Source organism: Accipiter gentilis, chromosome 1 (assembly GCF_929443795.1).
Source record: "Accipiter gentilis chromosome 1, bAccGen1.1, whole genome shotgun sequence".
In the NCBI taxonomy this organism is placed as follows: Eukaryota; Metazoa; Chordata; class Aves; order Accipitriformes; family Accipitridae; genus Astur; species Astur gentilis.
In genome coordinates, this window is record NC_064880.1 from 723,555 (window position 1) to 743,363 (window position 19,809).

General features: G+C 54.4%; 2 protein-coding genes across 6 annotated transcripts; one reads left to right on the forward strand and one right to left on the reverse strand.

Annotated features, from left to right (window-relative positions):
* Window positions 1-116: 116 nt before the first annotated feature.
* PHF13 (PHD finger protein 13) lies at window positions 117-9,367 on the reverse strand. 3 transcript variants are annotated; one of them, XR_007505836.1, is made up of 6 exons: window positions 9,207-9,367; window positions 8,604-8,705; window positions 7,630-8,182; window positions 4,861-7,220; window positions 4,473-4,577; window positions 117-164 (listed from the first exon to the last, which is right to left on the reverse strand). XR_007505836.1 is itself a non-coding variant. In XM_049798791.1 (4 exons), the coding sequence occupies exons 1-4, from the start codon at window positions 9,243-9,245 to the stop codon at window positions 6,994-6,996; spliced, it is 921 nt and encodes a 306-aa protein (XP_049654748.1). In that variant the 5' UTR covers window positions 9,246-9,367; the 3' UTR covers window positions 4,598-6,993. The 3 variants fall into 3 exon arrangements, 1 of the variants encoding a protein (XP_049654748.1); XR_007505837.1 differs by lacking the exon at window positions 117-164 and adding an exon at window positions 767-4,402 and having other exon boundaries at window positions 4,491-4,577; XM_049798791.1 differs by lacking the exons at window positions 117-164; window positions 4,473-4,577 and having other exon boundaries at window positions 4,598-7,220.
* An 83-nt stretch (window positions 9,368-9,450) lies between these two features.
* KLHL21 (kelch like family member 21) lies at window positions 9,451-19,733 on the forward strand. 3 transcript variants are annotated; one of them, XM_049813272.1, is made up of 5 exons: window positions 9,451-9,504; window positions 10,672-11,705; window positions 13,121-13,526; window positions 16,501-16,573; window positions 16,961-19,733. In XM_049813272.1, the coding sequence occupies exons 2-5, from the start codon at window positions 10,679-10,681 to the stop codon at window positions 17,252-17,254; spliced, it is 1,800 nt and encodes a 599-aa protein (XP_049669229.1). In that variant the 5' UTR covers window positions 9,451-9,504; window positions 10,672-10,678; the 3' UTR covers window positions 17,255-19,733. The 3 variants fall into 3 exon arrangements, with proteins under 3 accessions (XP_049669229.1, XP_049669137.1, XP_049669321.1); XM_049813180.1 differs by having other exon boundaries at window positions 9,480-9,504; window positions 10,606-11,705; XM_049813364.1 differs by lacking the exon at window positions 9,451-9,504 and adding an exon at window positions 9,530-10,319.
* Window positions 19,734-19,809: the final 76 nt, after the last annotated feature.

Sequence of the window (19,809 nt, forward strand, 5' to 3'; positions counted from 1 at the left end):
CACTGCTATTCCAGACAAGGACATGGGGTATAATAGTCTTATTAATTCTTCTGCACCCTAGAACCACATACTATCAAGGTTTTCCAGAAAAGAGGAAAGCGACTTTGGGAGAAGGACAGCAATTCATTTCGCTTGACTCCATTGCTGGAACTCTCTCTTCCCATCTAATTTATTTCCAGGAAAAAGAGGAACATAGGTTATACAAGTAAACCAGACCAAAGTGAGGAGAGATGCCAAATGGGCAAAGAGCTGAAAATGTAAAATTCAACTGGCCTTTCTAAAAAGCATCAGTTATGACATCAATCCATTGGATTAATCTTGCATAGAAGCCACGCCAGTGACTTTCCAGCAAAAAGGGCAGTTGTGTTCTAGTGACACAGCAGATGGAAATGGCAGCCTTATGGTATCTACTACACACTGCATACATCAGCACTACCGAGGCTTTTTCATAGAGAAAAGGAATAATCGTGGCTGTTTCTCAGTCACGGTTCTGCTCATGGCGAGTCCTAGAATAGTCTTCATTGCTTACATGTGAGACAGAGGGGAGAAGAAAAACGTATCTAGGCAGTGCATTGTTGCTCTTGGCAGTCCTGAGATGTACCTGGACCCTTTTTCTGTGCAACGGTGATTCTCTTTGCTCAAGTCATTGTAACAGGAGAATTAGATTTCCAAAAGCAGACATATTTGAGCCAGTCTGAAAGAGATGCCCCCCACCCCATACAAGTTCATCCAATGAAGGGGGTGTTCACTTGTTTTTATTAAAACCAAAACAAAACTCTTCAGTTGTGACCAGCTCCTGGTGCAGGATTTTATTTTACTTACTACCAGTGTTCTGTTGATCTGAAATTAAATGTAAAATGTGCAATAAATTATATTCAGCCAAAAAGTAGCCCATGTTCCCTTGCATCTGTAGGACACTCTTGAAAATAAACTCTGGAAAAGCAAGGGTTGCAAGTTTTGTAAATGTAGCTGCACCATCCATCACATCCTGCTTATTGACCTCTGTTGATCAGTTGTCTCTGTAACTAGTTGAACTGGGCAGGAATCTCCACCAGAAATTCCGTTGTTGTGTCTTGTCACTGCATGAAGTGCATGGTCAAGAGTGAGCGCCAGCCTGCAGTGACTGGGATGTGGCAAAATATTACCAAGAAGGAGTACTGAGAATTAAATTTTGTGTAAGCAAGTGCAAAATAGTGACAATGCATTTACTGCTGATTACAAAGAACCTTAGCATAGCCCTGTGTCTAGTTTGCAGTGACACTGAGGAGTGTTTACACAAAAAAAGTTTACACAGTAACACAATTTTCCTCCTTTCTGACAGCTTCCTGAGATAGTTTCTGCTGTCATGCAAGTGTTTGTCTACATTAAAAGGGAGAGAAATAGCGATATGATTCTAAAAACTGCTTCAGTACTTCAGGAGGTCCCGGGGTATTTCTACACTTGAAAAATAAAGTTTCTGAGGGGCAGAGTGCATTGGTCCTACTCCAGCATTAAAACCTTTAAAACAGGGTAGCATCTTTGGGTGCAAACTTCAAAATGCATTAGAAACATGAGGTGGTGCATCCGTCTCTAATTGACCCAGCAAATGCTTAAAATACCTTAATGAGGATCCAGGAACACACACTAGTCTTTTCAGCCAGAGCCTTTAAACTGTAAATTCTTGAGGTGGAGATTCAGGTTTAGGATTTACTTTATGGCATCTTCCCTTATCTTCCTGTATGTGCTCTCCTCTTTGACGGCCATGGCCCAGGGTGGCTCAGCCAGTGAAAGGCTACAAGGAGCCAGAGCTCCAGGCACCGGTTCTGCTGTAAAAACCATCTAAACCCTCTCCCGTGCAATTCAACTGGTGTGTTCATACCTCCAAGCCAGGGCTTGGAGTCAGGCAGGTGCTTTCCTCTTAACCACAGCTGTGTTCTCATCAGAGAGCTGACTCAGTTCTCCTGCCTTCCCCCAGCACCTTGGAGTTGTCTTTCTGTCTAATTGCAAAGAAGTTTGTGCAAGGCACAGATGAACTGTAACTTTGTACTTTGAACATCTGAATTTGCGACTCTTGTTAAAGTAAAATCCCTCACGATTAATACTGACATAGGCCTTGCCCCGTTCCCTGGCTAAACATCATAAAAAGTATATAACTTGGTTTTTGCTGCCAGATTAGCCCACCAAGCATTCAGACTCTTGCTTTTCCCCTCCTTTCAAGTACTGCGAGTGCCCTTTCCCATCCACAAGGCTGCTGTGGCAGGTTCTCTGTGAGCTCCTTTTTTGCTTCCCTGCAGTGTTTGTCATCAAGGGATGCTGAATTGTGTCCACAGGGTGGAGTCTGCTGCCTGTCCTGTCCTGTTTGTTGCCTCCCTTGGTGCCAGGTATTGGGTCAGTCCCTTCTACTGAATACTTCAGCCCACCTCCTCCTCTCCACCTTATTGTTGTGGTTGACCCCAGCCACCAACTAAGCACCATGCAGCCACTCTGTCACTCCCCTCCTCAGCTGTACAGGGGAGAGAAAATATAACAAAAGCCTAGTGGGTCAAGATAAGGACAGGGAGAGATCACCCAACCAGTTACCATCATGGGCAAAACAGACTCAACGTAGGGAAAAGTAACTTAATTTATCGCCAATCAAACCATAATAGGGTAATGAGAAATAAAACCAAATCTTAAAACACCTTCCCCCCACCCCTCCCTTTTCCCAGGCACAGCTTCACTCCTGAAGCAGCAGTGCAGGGGGATAGGAAGTGGGGGTTATGGTCGGTTCCTCACACCTTGTCTCTGACACTCCTTCCTCCTCAGGGGGGAGGACTCCTCACTCATCCCCTGCTCCACCGTGGGGTCCCTCCCACAGGAGACAGTCCTCCACGAACTTCTCCAACATGAGTCCTTCCCACGGGCTGCAGTTCTTCACGAACTGCTCCAGCATGGGTCCCTTCCACAGCGTGCAGTCCTTCAGGCACAGACTGCTCCAGCGTGGGGGGTCACAAGTCCTGCCAGGAGCCTGCTCCAGGATGGGCTTCCCACAAGGTCACAGCCTCCTCCGGGCACCCACTACTCCAGTGTGGGGTCCTCCACGGGCTGCAGGTGGATATCTGCTCTACTGTGGACCTCCATGGACTGCAGGGGGGCAGCCTGCCTCACCCTGGTCTTCACCACGGTCTGCAGGGGAATCTCTGCTCCAGCACCTGGAGCATCTCCTCCCCCTCCTTCTTCACTGACCTTGGTGTCTGCAGAGTTGTTTCTCTTACATGTTTTCACTCCTCTCTCCAGCTGCAGTTTCTGTGTCCCAGCAACTTTTTTTTTTCCCCCTTTTTAAATATGTTATCACAGAGGCGCTACAACTGTTGCTGATAAGCTCGGCCTTGGGCAGTGGCGGGTCAGACTTGGAGCCGGCTGGCACTGGCTCTGTCAGACACAGGGAAAGCTTCTAGCAGCTTCTCACAGAAGCCACCCCTGTAGCCCCCCCGCTACCAAAATCTTGCCACACAAACCTAATACACGTATTTTCTGTTGGTGCAGAGTTTTAAAGAGACTGTAAGAACAGCCCCGCTTGAGAAACCACTGCTTTCAAACACCACCATTTCTGCTCTGTGAGAAACTGCCATTTTATAGCCCCAACTCTGCTGGGACTTTGTTTCTCACTCTGTATAATACAAAATTGCAAACAGAATTAAAATAGAAGCTATAAGCGAGCAGAGCTTAGCTTCTAATACAATCCAGTCCTGTTTCCAAAGAATTGAGCCACCTTTGAAGTTTGCTGAGGTGTTAAGGCTGCTTGAACACAGCTGGCTGAGCAGCAGTGCCTTCAGGGTCATGGCACATACAGGGGTGGCACCAGGGCACCAGCATCCCTTTGGTGGTTTGGGGTCCTCAGTGCCACCCTGCGGCACGGCAGGGGTGGGAGGGAAGGAGCCCTCCTTCACCACAACTCCCAGGGGGCTTAAAGGGAGTTTGCTTTAGGTCTGGCTGAGCAACCTTTGCCAGGCAGATACAGTACAGCCCCAGGTCCGTTTCTGAGGCTGCCCAGTCCTGCAGGGACCTGGCTCTCACGCAAGTGGGACAGGCACAGGGTCACTTCGGCCAGCAGTCTCACCTGGTGTGACCTGCCCAGCTTCTACACACCAAGCCTGCCTTCAGGCGCTCTCCACGAAGGACCCGTGCCAGGACAGCACGCTCCCAATGCCATAGGTGTCCTGACCCAAGCCCTCTCCCCCCAGGCTCACGCCAGCCTTTGCACCCTTCAGCAGGTCCCTGTCAGCAAGCCCGGTGCAGCATACCAGCTGCCTTCAGCCACTCTGGACTCCCACAGCAGCAGGCATCACCTGCCTCCCATCACTGCCCCATGCTTGCCCCTGCACTGGTGACAGGGCTCCACCACAATTTACCTTGCTCACAGCAGAGGCTGGGCAAGGAGCAACTGCAACAAAGAGAAGTAAGGATACCTGTCAGCACAGGGAAGATGCGTTTGCAGCGCTTCCTATCCATACCTGAATTAGTGAGCGTACCGTTGAGGGAAGAGCACTTGAAGCATCAAGTCTTGCTGCCACCTGGCACAACTGCTTTACACACCGGTAAATCATAACAGCAGACTCCTGAGTTTGGAATAAAACAAAATCATTGTTCACTTGTTTCACATTTAAGAAAAAAACATGGTTCATTAAAACAGTTTTAATGAAAAAATAAAGTTCTGAATTAAACTATAATTATACATGGCTGAAAGTGAGGAACTAAAAGAATGGAGATGTTACTTTTTTTTTTTTTTTTTTTTTCCTCTCTGCTGATACTGTAATGTGCTGGACTTGTCAGACACCATCTATGGGGATAAATCTGAAAAGGTAAGAGAACAAGAGTCAGTCACATTGATTAGTATCGAACCTCTGTGAAAAAGAGCCAGTTCGCTTGGCAGTTCGCCATTTCTCCCATAAAAGCTTCAGGAACGCGTTCCACGGAGGTCCAGTTGAATTGCAGACACGCTGTAAACAAGAGAGATATACCAATTTTCAGAGCAGGTCCAACCCTCACGCAGCTTGCGACCAGGATCTTCCAAAGCCTTTCTGTTTGCAGAGGGAAATGGTGGCATTTGAGAACTTTGGTTATTTTTCTGGCTGCTAAAACAGTCAGGCAGCCGGCAGGGGCAAGTCTTTGGCAAACTCCTCGGTGGTTCCATGCAGCTTCTGGAAGGCAGCATACCATGGTCACGGTCTTAAGATTTTGCATAAGCTGGAGCTGGTCTTCAGAACCTAGAGTCAGTTGTTGCAGCTTGGTGGAACGGGATTTTTATAGAGAAGCATACAGTTGCACATAGTGCTGTTCTGTCATCCCGGCCCGGGCCTGCGGATCCTTCACACCCCTGCGTCCCACACAGCAAAGCCCCCGGGTGCTGCCATGCCGGACTGTCTGCCTGAAGCTTTGGCAGCCCCATGTCAGACATCTGAAGGAGGGTACCTGACTCTGTGTACTGGAAAAACCCTTAGTCATCACCAGGACATGTCTCCTGATGAGCCAGTACTCTGATAAGGCGGTGGTCTTAATGTGGTTTATCATCTGCAGGACTAACGTGGACACGTGCCAACCAGTACAGCTAGTCTCGCTTCAGCCGTGGTATCAGCCAGGGACTCCCCTTGCCTCCTGGTCTCACCGGACAGAGCACACATTGTCCATCAGGCATAACTTCAGAGAAATACCTCAACATGTCAACTGAATTTGTGCGATACACACGGCTCGCTCTGTTTGGTCATCGAGGAACAGTGCTGCTGGCTCGGCGGCCTTGCATATGAGCCTCGACTCCCTGTCAAGTCTCTGAACAGATTTCCCTCGGGCTGAGGCCCCAGGAAGTCCCGTTGAGGGAGCGCAGCGTCTGCAGGGGCCTCAGTGCTCTCCTGTCCTCCCCCGCACTGGATGGATCTTCATTGCACTGCATCTTGCTAGCTGCATAGCCTGCATTTGCTTTTATCTGTGTTACTTGCAACCAATAGGTTAAAGATTCCGTCTTTTTGATTACAAATCCAGTCTCAAAACAAACAGCAAAAACAAAAGTCAACTCAGCTGTAGTACTCGGATGGAAATGATCAAATCCCAAACCAGCCCTGCCAGGTTCTAAGTTTACTATGGCCCCTTTTACAGTCCACATTTGAATTCTGGGCTGAGAAAATGGAGGGTCATCGTCGTCTTAAAACAGCACCTTAGAGTTTAACGACGGGCCGGGAAATGGAGCGAACAGTATCCCCCCCATACACACATTGGAGCCAATCATGCAAAACAAAGTCACAAAAAAATCACCGTAAGAAGAGACCACCTAGCAAGAAATCCAATGTCGCTAATCCCCAGCGCTGCCTGTCCAGAAAAAGGGCTGCTCTCTTCCTTGAAATGCACGGGTCCCTCAGCACAGAGGGAAGCCCCGTTTTCACTTGAACAGTGCCAAATCACAGGACACCCCTACTGCCCAGGGCCCGCTGAAGAGGAGGCAGATCACGCAGAAGTCGGTATGTATTGATGCTCACTCCCATGGAGCCTTGGAATATCTAAGATTGATATATATGGACAAATGGGCAGGTATAGTATTACATTAAAATTAAAACACATGGCCATTTACTTTTCAGATTCTTCACACAGATTCCCTCCTCCTCCTAGGATTCCCTCCTTGAGTTTCCTAGCACAGAGAAGGTTCGCAGTTTCCCGATGGGATGAGAAAACATACGTGGCAAAGGTATTATACATTCCCCAGACATCACCGAATTCATAGTTGTGACCGGACAAAACCCCACCAAACCCAGAGAGCTTAGTCTGTGCCTTGAGCGAATCAGTATCTAGCAGCAGTTTTGACCAGTCGGCCTCTTCCAGCCCCGGCTGCCCACAACTTGGCGATTCCTCATCCCTGTTACCGCAGGCCGGCCGGGCAGCCCTTCCGCCTGAGCAGCAGCAGTTCGGGGGAGCTCTCCCCGGCCTCCCGGCCGGTGTCAGCGGCTCACCCGCCCGCCCAAGCAGCGCACCAGCACGCGCCTCCCTGCCCTAGTCCAGAAAGCGCCTGCGCGAGCCCGTCCGGGAGCGGTTCGAACGGCGAATGTCAAACTTGGAGTCCCGGCACTTCTGACATATGTAGACCTCTGGGACATTCGACTTGCGGATTTTGGCGCAGGAGAGGTGGATCCAGGTGTGGCACTCATTACACTCAATCATCGGCCGCCCGGCAAAAGGCTTCATGCAGAAGCAAGTGACTAGGTCCCATGAGTCGTCATCTGCAAAGAGAAACGGCAAGCTATGTTTTTAACGGCCAACGCCTCTTGCCCATGCTGGGAATTTACTCTCCTTTCTCGCTAAATTCACTGCCTGGGTTTCAAAGACAGGCACTTTGCTGATCTTTCCAGGTCTCTCTTGTGCGGGAAGAGACTCTCGGCAGCACAAGAGGCCATAATCCAGGAGAGTGGAACCCGCCGCTTCTACGAAGTCGCAGCTTTTCACTCAGTTTATTGCAAAAGCAGCCAAGCGGTCCCCCCCCTTCACCCCGAACACCCAACCGCCACTTAATTCTGCCCAGGCAGTGCACCATGGCGTTATCCTCACGCTACAAGTAAAGCGCCGCAGAGATCGGCAGTGGCACCACCGCTTCCACCTGGCTGATCCTCTTCCGACAGCCAGGCCACCTACCTGAATCCACCATAATGTCCTCATCATCGCCGGTGCCGTCCTCATCCCGAAAGACCACCTGCTTGCCCTGCCGGATGACCGTTCGTTTGCCCACGCTCTGGATCTCCACCGTCGGCTCGGCCGTCACGGCAGGGTAGGAGACGCTGGAAGGCGTGTCCGAGTCCCACACCGAGCAGTGCTCGGTCGCAGACTGAGGGTCGCCCTCTGACGAGGGGCTCATCGGTGTCTCTACATAAGAGTCCTCCGCCTCCAGCTCCAGCAGCTTCTCTTCGTAGTCCTCCTCTGCAGACACCTCCGTTTCCCTCCTCTTCAGCTTTTTCTTCTTCCTGATCTTATCGATTTGCTTCCGCTCTGGCAGGAAGTTGCCGGGTTTTGCCCGCTGGAACAGGGAACCGTACGGTTTCGCTCGCTTTAGCTGACTGAAGTTCTTTCTGTTCTTGGCGGGCAGGGAAACGGCGGAGGGGATGTCATTGAACCGGGGGTCCCAGCTATCGCTGTCAATCGTGCCTCCGGTGCTGTTGGGAGGGCTGGGGCTGTTCCTCAGCGGCGTTTCCTGGAAAACGTCGAGGAAGCGGGTAAAAGCGTTAACTCGGCTCAGCGCTGCGCCCTTTCCCCTGAGGCGCTGCTTGCTCTCGCCCCAGTCCAAGCTCCTGCTCTCTCTCCCTGCGACCTGCCCCGCCGCGGGCACCTCCAGCCGGGCCGAGCCGCCGCCCGCGGCCACCCAGGCCCCACCGTGACCGAGGCGGCGATGCCGGGGCTCCGCGCTTTCCTCCCCCCGCCCCGAAAAGCGGCCACCCGCTTGCTCTAGTTCCCCCTTTTGTTTCAGGGAGCCGGCGCGGAGGCGTCACCTCCTCGCAACGGCCGCTTTTACAAAACAGCCCGGCAGACGGCTGCTGCGGAGGACCCGCTGCGGCCGCGGGACCGGGAAAGCGCCCGGGCCTCCCCGGGGGGGAACCCACCCGGTGCCCCCTCACCTCCTGCGGGTAGGGGATGTAGCCGGCGTAGGCCAGGACGAAGGTGCAGAACTTGTTGAAGTCTTCCACGGTCCGGTGCCGCCGGGAGGAGGGGGAGAAGTCCTGCAGGGGAAGGGGACGGGGGTCAGCGGCGGCCGCCGCCGGGCCGGGCCGGGGCGGGGGGGGGGGAGGGGGTGCGGGGGGGGCAGCAGCCGCCGCCGCTCCCCGCAGCCGGGCCCCGCCCGCCGCCGCTCCCCGCGCCGCCCCACCCCCACCCCCCGCGGCAGCGGTGGTAGCCGGGCAGAGCCACCGCCGTGCCCCCCCCCCCCCCCCCAACAACCACCACCACCACCACCCCCCCCGGTCTCGGTACCGGCCCCTCAGGCGGGCCGCCCCCCGCGGCAGGAGACGGCGGGGCGCGCCGCCGCCATTCCTCGCCCCGGCGCTCCGCGCTCGGGAGGCACAAGATGGCCCCGGCCCCGCGGCGGGGCGGCAGCGGCGGCGGGGAGCGGGCACCGGCGGCCGGGCCGGGCCGGGCCGGGCCTGGCGGCGGGGGACGCGCCCCCCCCCCCCCCCCGCGCCGCCGCCGCCGCCGCCGCCCCGGCCTCCGGGGCCCCGGCTCACCTCCGGGGCGAACGGGGAGGCGCAGGAGTCGGAGTCCATGTCCCGGCGCGGGAGGCGGAGGCAGGGCCGGGGAGGCAGCGGCGGCAGCAACCGGGCAGCGCCGACACCCGCGAACCGCTCGGTACCGGCGGGAGGCGGTGAAGGGGGGGGGCGGCCGCCCGCGCGGGGGCCGCCGGGAACGGTAGTCCGCCCGCGCGGGGAGTGCTGGGAACGGTAGTCCGGGCCTGCGCGGTGGCGGCCGCGGGGGCTGCTGGGAGCAGCAGTCGGGGCCGGGGCGGCGGCGGCGACGAGCGGAGCGGTGAGCCCGGGGGTGGGGGGGGAGAAGCACCGGGGCGTCTGTGGGCCCCGGTGCAGAGCCGCGGTGGGCCTCGGGGTGGGAGGGTGTCGGTTGGCCGGGGACGGGCGGCGGCAGGCAGGGCGGCCGCCTCTCGCTAGCTTCGACCCCTGGGCCCCGCTGGAACACGCCCGCCGCGCCTTCCCGGGGGGGGCGACGGCCTCCCTCCGCGTTGTCCGCCCCTCCTCGCCCTGCTCGGTCTCGCCCGGCTCCGGTCTCGCCCCGCCGCGGCCTCCCCGCTCTCCTCCCTTCCCTGCGCCGATCTCCCGGCCCTCGTTGCCGGGGGAGCGGAGAGGCGGCGGCTGCAGGCCGAAATACCGGGCTGGGTCCCGGCGGGGGGACCCGAGGCAGCAGCCGCGTCTTCGGGGACCGGCTCCCCCGCGTCCCGCAGCGGCTCCCGCCGCGCTCCCGTTCTTGGCGGAGCGGGAGTCCCGCTGCCCGCCCGCCCACGGAGGCTGCCAAGGGCACGAGGCGAAAGCGGATTATTCCTCCGGTGTCCCTTTGACTGGGAGCGAGCGGGGACGGGCAGTCTGGCAGGACACCAGCCGTAACGCTTTTGGCCAAAACCCCGGAGCTCTCCACTTTCAGGCAGCCTCGCCTCGCCTGCGGTAACTTAGGCCGGGACGGTCAGCGAGCGTGCCTCCCGGGAACACCCCCCTCGGCACCTCGCTTTTGAGGAAGACCCCGCTGTCCACCTCGAAGAGCGGCAGGGGCTGCTCCCGCTGGGCGCCCCATCCGCGACACGAGGCGCTGGGGGCTCGGGTGCGACATTCATGAAGGTGTTATGTTCACAAAGCTCTGTCCGGCTCTCGTGAGGCTGCCGTAATCCTGGGCAGCTTCAACACGGGCTTCTTAAAAATATAATTAGACTAAGCAGGGGAGGCTGCTGGCAGCGCCAGCTTGTTATGCAACCCCCGCTCCTCCGTGACAGGGGAAGGAGGATGTTTTCTAGGGCTGTTTAGTTTATCCCGCTTCCCAGCCAGAGGACGGTTTTCCCTGTGCTAACCCACCTTTTCTTTTCTTCTCTTTTCTTTTTTTTTCTTTTCCTTTTTTCTGTCCTGCAAGCTGCTCTCAGGGTTGAACCCCAAGGGGCTCCACGCAGGGCGTGACGCAGCGTGTGCTCTCCCACAGGCACGGCATGGCGGCTAGCACAGGCAGCAGTGGCGGTGAGACGGCGGCGACGGGGGAGCCGGCACATGCGGTGTCGCTGCTGCGGGGGCTGAGCGCGCTGCGAGCGGAGCGGAGTCTGCTGGATGTGACGGTGGTGGCGGGCGGCCGGGAGTTCGGGGCGCACCGCGCCGTCCTGGCCGCCGCCTCTGGCTACTTCCGTGCCATGTTCGGCGGGGCACTGCGGGAGGCGCGGGCCGAGCGGGTACGGCTGCACGGCGTGGAGCCCGAGTGCCTGGCGCGCCTCCTCGACTTCGCCTACACTGGACGGGTGGGCGGGCTGGGCCCCGACATCGCCGAGCGCCTGCTGCGCGCCGCTGACCTGCTGCAGTTCCCCGCCGTCAAGGAGGCCTGCGGTGCCTGGCTGGCACGTCAGCTGGAGCCCGCCAACGCTCTGGACATGCAGGACTTTGCCGAGGCCTTTGCCTGCCCGGCGCTGGCGGCTGCCGCCCACCGCTTCGTCCTGCGGCATGTGGGCGAGCTGGGCGCCCAGCTGGAGCGGTTGCCGCTGCCGCGCCTCCTCTCCTACCTGCGGGACGACGGGCTCTGTGTCCCCAAAGAGGAGGCTGCCTTCCAGTTGGCACTGCGCTGGGTCCGCGCCGACCCTGCCACCCGCGCCCCGCTGCTGCCCCAGCTCCTGGCCCATGTCCGCCTGCCCTTCGTGCGCCGCTTCTACCTGCTGGCCCACGTGGAGGGCGAGCCGCTGGTAGCCCGCTGCCCGCCCTGCCTGCGTCTCCTGCGTGAGGCCCGTGACTTCCAGGCCGCCCGCCTTGACCGCCATGACCGGGGGCCCTGCGCCCGCATGCGCCCCCGGCCCTCCACCGGCCTGGCCGAGATCCTCGTCATCGTCGGTGGCTGTGACCGCGACTGCGACGAGCTCGTCACCGTTGACTGCTACAACCCGCGCACCGGCCACTGGCGCTACCTGGCCGAGTTCCCTGAGCACCTGGGCGGGGGCTACAGCGTCGCCGCGCTGGGCAACGACATCTATGTCACCGGTAAGGCGTGCAGGGCATGAAAGCACCGCTGCTGAGATTTCCATTGAAAATACACGGGTTCTAGCAGCAAGACCTGGCTTTTCTCGGGGTAGCAGAGAGTTTGAAACTCTGCTCGGGCTCAGTATGACTGCAGCCTGAAGGCGGGTGTAGGGACTCCTTGAGTTCGTGCTGAATTTAGCAGCAGATCTCAATCCGGGAGGTATTTTGTCATGACTAATGCTCCTGAGCACGTGGGCAGAAGTAACAGATCTTGCACCAATAGAACTTTCTAACCACTCGCGCTGGGGGACAGGAGTGACTTGAGAGGGTTTTGAATTTCTGGCTGTGAAGATGGTGTTTGGGTTCAGAATCTGTGAATCACAAGCCAAGCGCGTGCTCAAGGCAGAGGCGCGTCAGAAAGCCCCCGGTTCCTCAGCCAGCCAGCGCCTATGAGTCACGGTACCTTCCTCAGCACAAATGCTGCCTCCTCACAGTCCGCTGGGGCTATAATTACTTCTGTCAAGGTGACATGGATGCGTAAACTCGGCTGTGAATCTGCATGTAGATGCCTCCTTTGAAGCACATCCCCGTAGCTGGAGTGGCAGCCCTGCGGCAGCTGTAACAAAGCAGGGCCTGGGAAACGAGGTGCTGCAGAACAGCTTGCTCTGGGTGTGCAGGACGTGCTGACAAAGATTTGAAGGGCAGGTCAAATGCAGGTGAACAGGAAACTGTTCTCTAGTCATGAGCAGAAAACAAGGCTCTGCTTTAAGGGCAGAGTTCTAAACATGACGGGCTACCACACAACTCGTTTGTATGGATGCCCTTACGTCCCGTGGGAGCTTTCTGGAGCAATCCCACGCGGTTCTGGGGGCACCGATACTGCTGAGAGCTCCATGCTTCAACAAGGCCACTGCTGACAGGGATCTTCAGTTGTTCTGCTTAGTGTCAGCATCGTAGCACGGGTAGTGGGGAGGGAGGGTTGGAAGGTTTCCGTGCTGCCGGCAGTAATGCTGCCTTGGCAGCCAGGTGCTGGTGAGCGTTAGTCTCAGCAGTTTCTGGACAGCAACGCAGCAAGGGTTGCAAAACAGGGAAGAAAACGGGTTGTTTGGAGGGATGGAGCTAGTCAAACCTGGGAGACTCGTTTTGAGTCTGGCTGAGTACGGATTAGGAGTGACACAGGAGAAATCCTTCCAGGCGTGCTGGGAAAGAAACAGTGCAAAACTTCTGTTAAAGTCCTCACAGCACACGCTACTGTGGTCCCCCAGCACTGAAATATTTTCATAATGTATGGCCCTGGGAAGGAAAAAGTGCGTGTGGGTATTAAGAAGGTGCAGCTGGAAGACATAGCAAAGTCCCCTATCCCCAGTCTCCTCCATCGCCTCGTAGTATTTCCCTTTCTGAAACTGCACTTTGACATGTGGCGTGCTGTGCTGCAGGGGGATCGGACGGGTCAAGGCTGTACGACTGCGTCTGGAGGTACAATTCCAGCGTGAACGAGTGGACGGAGGTGTCTCCCATGCTGAAAGCCAGAGAATACCACAGCTCCACGGTCCTGGACGGGCTGCTGTACGTGATCGCCTCCGACAGCACGGAGCGCTACGACCACTCGGTGGACAGCTGGGAGGCTCTGCAGCCCATGCTGTACCCCATGGACAACTGCTCCACCACCTCATGCCGTGGCAAGCTGTTTGCCATAGGCTCCCTGGCTGGCAAAGAGTCCATGGTTATGCAGTGCTACGACCCTGACAGTGACCTCTGGTCCCTCGTGAACTGCGGCCACCTGCCTCCCTGGTCCTTCGCCCCAAAGACTGTCACTCTCAACGGCCTCATGTACTTCATAAGGTGAGTAGCAGGAGCAATAACCTCCCTCCCCATGCCCCCAGTGGGCAAGCCCAGGGTTTCCCCGGGAAGGCATGTGGATTTTGTGGGTGGTTGCAGGAAGAGCACTGTGTTGGGAAAGCACAGCAGTGCTTCCGCTGATGGTCCAGGTGGGTCTGTAAACTGCCACGCCTCTTCGCTTTACTTCTGTTGTAGCTGGACCTCAAAGAACTACACTTAAAATTCTGTAAAAATGTCTGAATCTAAACCCACAGGCTGGGGAATAGCCAGGTCTAAATCTGGCTGAAGTCAGCAGCAGTGCTGCTTGGAAATAGACTTCTCAGTTTTCTTGGCTTCTGGTTCAACCCCCCTTGTTGCTATAAATAAGGGAGTAAGCTCCAAGAAAGCGTTAAACTGTAGCCCAGGGGAGGACATCCTCCGTCTCAGCGGAGATAAGAGGACTGAAGATGAAATGATTGGTCACTATTTTTAAGCGCCTTTCCAAATTGGGACTTAATTACCCATCTGAAGCTGTCCTGGTGGCGCAAATACTTTGGTTATCCACTTAATTAAAAATAAACTGAAAGGCATGCTAGCACTGAAGCATTTCATCTTGTTGTGTTGACTTTGAGCAAACATAGACTTCTGCGATGGCCTCCAGACACTTTTCTTTTTTTAGTCTCCTCTTGGCTTTGCATAACACAGCAACTTCTACCCAGGACCTTTTATTTGATTCATCTGGGTTCAGCCGAGTGTCTTGGTTCCTGGCCATTGTTTGCAAGTAGCAGTTTGAGTCACCTGCTTTTTAGTAAAGACTGGCAGGGGTGTTCTAGCTGTTTGGCCACTTGTCACAAGCGGGTTCTATAGGTTTTCCTTTTTCTTATCTTTTTTAAGATACTGATGATTGACACTTCAGGATTTCTGATCACTTACGGCTCTGCAGGAGTTAATGAGAAGATGATCAGAGTCAGGGTTTTCGTCCCCTCATTTCACGTGTTGCACGTGGGCTGCTGCTCTGTGTAAAGCTGTGAGATAATCTTTGGAGGACAGAGGAATAGCTTACAAATAGAGGTCGCAAACTCATTTTTTGGTTAGTTTTAAATAGCTCAGACTAAAGCTTCTGACTGACGATCCCCTCTAGTGGGACTAGTTTTATAACTATAAATATGGCACAGCAGCGAGTCTTAGGTCTTCAGCTGTATCCTTCTTTGAGCTAACCCTGAGACAGGAGAGGAGGTCCTGGCCTGCCTGTCACCAATCCTGGAACTGCATGCCTAGAGCTTTGCCCCTTGTTTCCCTTCCAGTCCATCGGGGTTTTTAGCTTCATACTTGAAAGTATTTGACTGGCCTGCTGCTCTGTTATGGGAAGCGTTGTGAACAGCAGCACTTCCTCCAGGTACAAATGGCTTGGCAGCAGCATTTGGCTCCCAAGCGCTGTGTGCTAAGGCAGGTACCGGCTCTTGGTTCTGAGCAGTTCTGAGGAAGAAAGGTTGGTCTTAGTGCAGCTCTGTGGGGCTTGGAGTGCTCACTTACGTGTGCCTGCACTTAAGATGTTTCGTTCAGGTGAATATCGGTTCAGTTAAAGGTACATCGCAAAAGTAACTCGAACTGAAGAAACTGGTTTCAAAGTGTGTATTGTATGGGTACCTTAGGAACACTTGTCCAGAGCGTAACCAGAAAGCCCCATGGCACGCACCTTGGCTTCACCACTGGCTTTGCAGGCAGATTTTTGATGTAATGTTTGCTAAGCAGATGCTGCTGTTGTAGGTGAGATTTCTCATTTATTTTCACTCCCTCCCCTGCTCAGATTCACGTCAGCAATCGATAGTGATACCCTGTCACCTGCACGATGCATGACAATACGCGATGTCACGATAGATACAAAGACAACAAAATATTCCTCGCAGCCTTTTGAATCCATCCCTAACAGGACTGTCTTGGAGTGACTGACAGCTCTTCTCCAGCTGCCCTGACCTTGTCCTCCTCGTGTTCTTGGGTCAGCAGCGCGCGTTTCTGTGTTGTGAACATCCTTCACCTGTCACTGTCGCCCTCCTGCCTTGCGAGCAGAGCGGGCAAGAGAAGCCTTGGGGGATTACGCTGCCCCTGCCAGCTCTTCTCTCACAGTCCTATGGTCCATCTAAATTTGGCACTGGCAAAAAACTCAAGCAGTAGGGATGCCGTTACTTGGAAGTGCATGGAGGTTTAAGCCTCTCCAGAACAGCAGTCATTTTTCTTCCAGACCCTGAAGACTTGGCACCAAAGCCAGATCGGTCTGTGAAATGCAGGCTTGCAGAAAGTTAGTCTGTGAACACACCTACCATAGATGTAGATGTAAAAAAAAAAAAAAAAAAAAAAAAAAAAGACTAGATTTGAGAAAGCCCTTGCGATTATGGAGCCATTTCTGACCCAGCAGTGGTGCAGCTGCGTGCTGGACTCCGAGTGGGGCATGCAGTCCAGAGCAGCTCACCCTGCCGTCTCGGCTGGAGCGACCAGCTTAGGCAGGTGGAAAACAGTGCGTGCTGTCAACTTGCTCTGTCTCTGGTTGTCTTGTCTGCCATCCCACCTAGGCAGCATCCTGAAACTCAGCGTACACCAGAAAGTATAGAGTGCGTTGCTTTGGCTGTCGAGAAGCTCAGAAGGGGCATTTGGGCTCTTTGGATGTAGGTCACTGGCACTGAGAATGAGACATGCTCCTGCACTAATATGTGGTACGAGTGCAATGTCTGTGCCAGCCTGCTTCGTGGGTTAGGGGTGCAGCAGAGATGTCCAGGCATTTCCTGGGGTTGAATGTCACTGCAGGCACAGGAGAAGCTCATGCTGGAGGCTGGGGTCTGCATCGAGACCTGCACCTTCATACAGGGACCCTCTGGTCTCCAATCTATGTAGTGGAATTGGAGCAGAAGTGCTTATGGCAGCATTTCAGGCTGTTGAACTGAGGGCTTCACAAGGTGGGAGGTTTTTAGAATGCAGAAGAGTAATTTTGTGTTATCTCCAACAGAGACGACTCAGCTGAAGTGGACGTTTACAATCCAGTGAAGAATGAATGGGATAAAATCCCTGCTATGCTTCAGGTAGGATGCTTACCGAGCTACCATCTTCCTATCAGTGTTAAAAACCAGTGTAATTTACCTTTGGAAAAACCAGGTGCTCTTTAGATGATAACCCCTTACACACAGAGTGCATTTAAGCATCTCACAGTCACCTGGTAGAAAAAATCCCAGACTGCGGTTGTGTAGTCGGGTGCTCAGCCCAGCACGCAAGAGCTGGGTAAAGCTAGAAAACGCTGTCTCCTCCTGGCAGTTGGGCAACGCTGGTTGAGAGCCAGAGTCAGCAGCTGGTGGGCGCTGAGCCCCATCCAAGCGAGCAGTTGTGGGACAGTACCCGACACCTTTGTCCTCTGCCTAATTGGGCAAAACTCTCCTGTTTAACTGTTGCGTATATTTATTTTTAAATTGTAGGTTCACGTTGGGGGGAGCGTGGCCGTACTTGGCGGGAAGCTCTATGTCTCTGGCGGCTACGATAACACGTTTGAACTCTCGGACGTCGTGGAAGCCTATGACCCTGAGACGCGAACGTGGAGCGTGGTGGGCCGACTCCCCGAGCCCATCTTCTGGCACGGCAGCGTCAGCATATTCCGGCAATTCATGCCGGAAACCACACAGGAGGATGATGGCATCACACTGGACAACACCATCAACTTGAACAGGCAGCGCCAAAACCTTCACAACCAGAACCTTAACGAGCTTCGTTAGCAGGGGAAGGTGCTGTTCTCCTGGCTCGGCGCGAGTTCGTTATCCAGAACCAGTGTTGCTTTGAGAGAAGGCAGAGGCAAACCGGTGCTTGGAAACAAAAATGTACTGATCAGAGAGGGAGTGAAAACTCCTAATGTTTGACGTGCTGTTGCAGAACTGCAGCCGGCAGACAGCGAGGCCTCCGCTGCGGCATCCCTCGGCCCTCCTCTGGGGCGGGAGAAGGTGCTGCACTGCCTGCAGAGGAGACCCAAGAGGTGAACTCTGAGGAAAGCGATCGCGCTGAATGTCACTGCAGCATTGCAGCTTACAGCTTTTGGTCAGACACCTTTTGCTGGGAGCTCCTTCACCCTCTAATGCTTTGTTTGCCACCAAACTTTCTTCAGTTTCTTTTTTGGTAGGACGGTGGTCGGGACCCCCACCTCTGTTCTGTGCTTCAGAGGAAGACGGACCTCCTGCGTGCGTCTTCCTCTGTGTGGTTAGAGTGGGGGAAAGGCCTTCCCACAAGAGCTGGAGGTCTGTTAGGGGCGAGAGGTTAATATGAGAACATGGCCCCACCTGCCCTGTCACCGTGGTCCTCAGTCCCCGTTCATGCCTTCAGAAGGAACAGACGTCCTGTACCAGGGATCTTGCCGAGGCTGGGTTATGAAGTTTCACCTTTCCCTTTGTCCGAAGCTCAGTTCTTCCTGTATTTTGGTGGGGTTTAAGTTGCAGCATTTAAACTTCTGCAGGTGTTTGTTTTCCAACCCTTCCTAGTAGTGCGCTTTTTCCTTCCAAGAAGAAACACCCTTATTTATCTTTTAATTGCATTCTCACAGCTAGATTATTTTCATTTCTGATCACCCCAGCTGCACCCTCCTGTTAGGGGAAGGGGAGAAGCGAGTACCCCTCTTGGCTGGCCCAGGGAGCCGCTCTCTCTTCCCGGTGTCATTGGACTTGTTGATAGTGGGGCTGAACTAGGCAGAAAAAGATGCTGCTTGTGGCGAGGGCTGTTTGCTGCTGGTTCTCCTGTGCCGAAGTCTCAGCCAGCACGCTGGGTTGGGCAGATAGGCTCCATGCAGCGAGGACGAGTTTTTATTTCTTCACCATTTTGAAGGAGCTAAGTCAGCGTTGTACTGTTTTAGGGGAAAAAAAAAAAACTTACTGGGAAAGGCGAATACAGCTTCCTCAGGAGATTCATCGCAGGCTTGCAGAATTGCTGGCTGCGTTTAGGTACCTTGATGCAGAATTGCTTTCAAATGCATTGCCTTGTGTGAAGGAACCCACCAGACCTTCGGAGGGGTCTCGTGCCTGTCGTGCCTCTGGTTTGCAGGAGCTCTCGGGATTTGGGTGAAGGTGTAGGAGTTAGCCAGTGTTGCGGACTGAAAGCTAGTTATTTTAGGGTTGGGTTTTTTCTTCTTTTTGCTTGGAGTTTGCTGGTTTTTTTGGCCTCTGTAAGATTTGCCTTTATACTCGCCCAAGTGACCTCATTAGCTTGGGCTGTGTTTTCTCTGTCTACCTTAGCTGAAGAGAAGCAGTTTACTTGTGGAATGTTTCTTGAACAAGAAAACGGCTAAAACCGCAGTACGGCTCACCCAAAAATGAGCATCGTGCCTTTTGGAAAAGTGTAAAGTGTGACAACAGCTGAAGTGTTGGCTGGATGCGCTTGCTTTTTCCATCTTTCATTTTTAACCAATAGGAAAGAAAATTGAACTTATTTCAGAGATGGAAAGCCTGTCTACTTGATTGCACGCCTGCCTTCTGGCTTGCCCTTGGATTGAGTAGTGTCAGAGCCCCATCTCCACATCAGCGCCTTCACAGCTTTAAAAAAAGCTCTTTGCCTTCAATGCTGTTTTATGCCACGCTCCTCAGCTGTGGAACTTGGGAAAGCTGTTCATGAAATTTGGGCTGTTCTCCAATCTGAAACTTTGACAGTGCCTTGAAACTGCCACGTGCCGGTGGAGGATCGCGGAGGGGCCTCGTCCGGCCATGGCAGCCTCTGGGTTTAAAACCCTCTCCGGCGCTGCCACGGGCTGGGGTGCAGGGGAGGCCCCCCCTTGGGTGGAGGGGACACGCAGGGGGCCTGTGATTTGGGGCGGCTCCTTCATTTCTGGCTGCATCCCGCCATGTCGACCTGTGAGGCCAAAGCAGCCCGTCCCTACGGCGCCGTGTCGTGCCCGGGGAGAGATGGTGCACGCCACGCAGCTGAACTCGCATTGCAGACCGAAGTATTTACGCTGAACTATAAATAGTACGCACACCCTGTCTCATACCGTAGTGCTCGCTGCTAGAACTGCCACCCCTGAATTCCCCAACCCGCTGAACAGTTACGGATCTGTATTTATTTTTTTGTAAAATTCATTGTGTCCGAATATGAGTACAGTTTAAATACCGTCCTTTGAAACAAAGGCGTTTTACATTTACAGATATTGTATTTTTATTCTCATAGTTTGTTTTTAAATTTACTTGCAGCAGTCAAGTTAAATAAAACACGTTATGTAAATCTCGCTGTCATCTTTGAAGGGAAGATTACTGGAGTAAGTTTCTACTGCGATGTTTCTCATTCTAGGGCTGAAGTA

What these genes read in the sequence shown, in the direction of transcription:
- PHF13 (XM_049798791.1), bottom strand. Translation starts at nt 9,245, where the DNA reads ATGGACTCCGACTCCTGCGCCTCCCCGTTCGCCCCGGAG. An exon ending in CCTCCCCGTTCGCCCCGGAG is followed by an intron (nt 8,706 to 9,206) that starts GTGAGCCGGGGC and finishes CTTCCCCTGCAG; the next exon opens with GACTTCTCCCCCTCCTCCCG. An exon ending in ACATCCCCTACCCGCAGGAG is followed by an intron (nt 8,183 to 8,603) that starts GTGAGGGGGCAC and finishes GACGTTTTCCAG; the next exon opens with GAAACGCCGCTGAGGAACAG.
- KLHL21 (XM_049813272.1), top strand. Translation starts at nt 10,679, where the DNA reads ATGGCGGCTAGCACAGGCAGCAGTGGCGGTGAGACGGCGGCGACGGGG. An exon ending in CAACGACATCTATGTCACCG is followed by an intron (nt 11,706 to 13,120) that starts GTAAGGCGTGCA and finishes GCTGTGCTGCAG; the next exon opens with GGGGATCGGACGGGTCAAGG. An exon ending in GGCCTCATGTACTTCATAAG is followed by an intron (nt 13,527 to 16,500) that starts GTGAGTAGCAGG and finishes TATCTCCAACAG; the next exon opens with AGACGACTCAGCTGAAGTGG.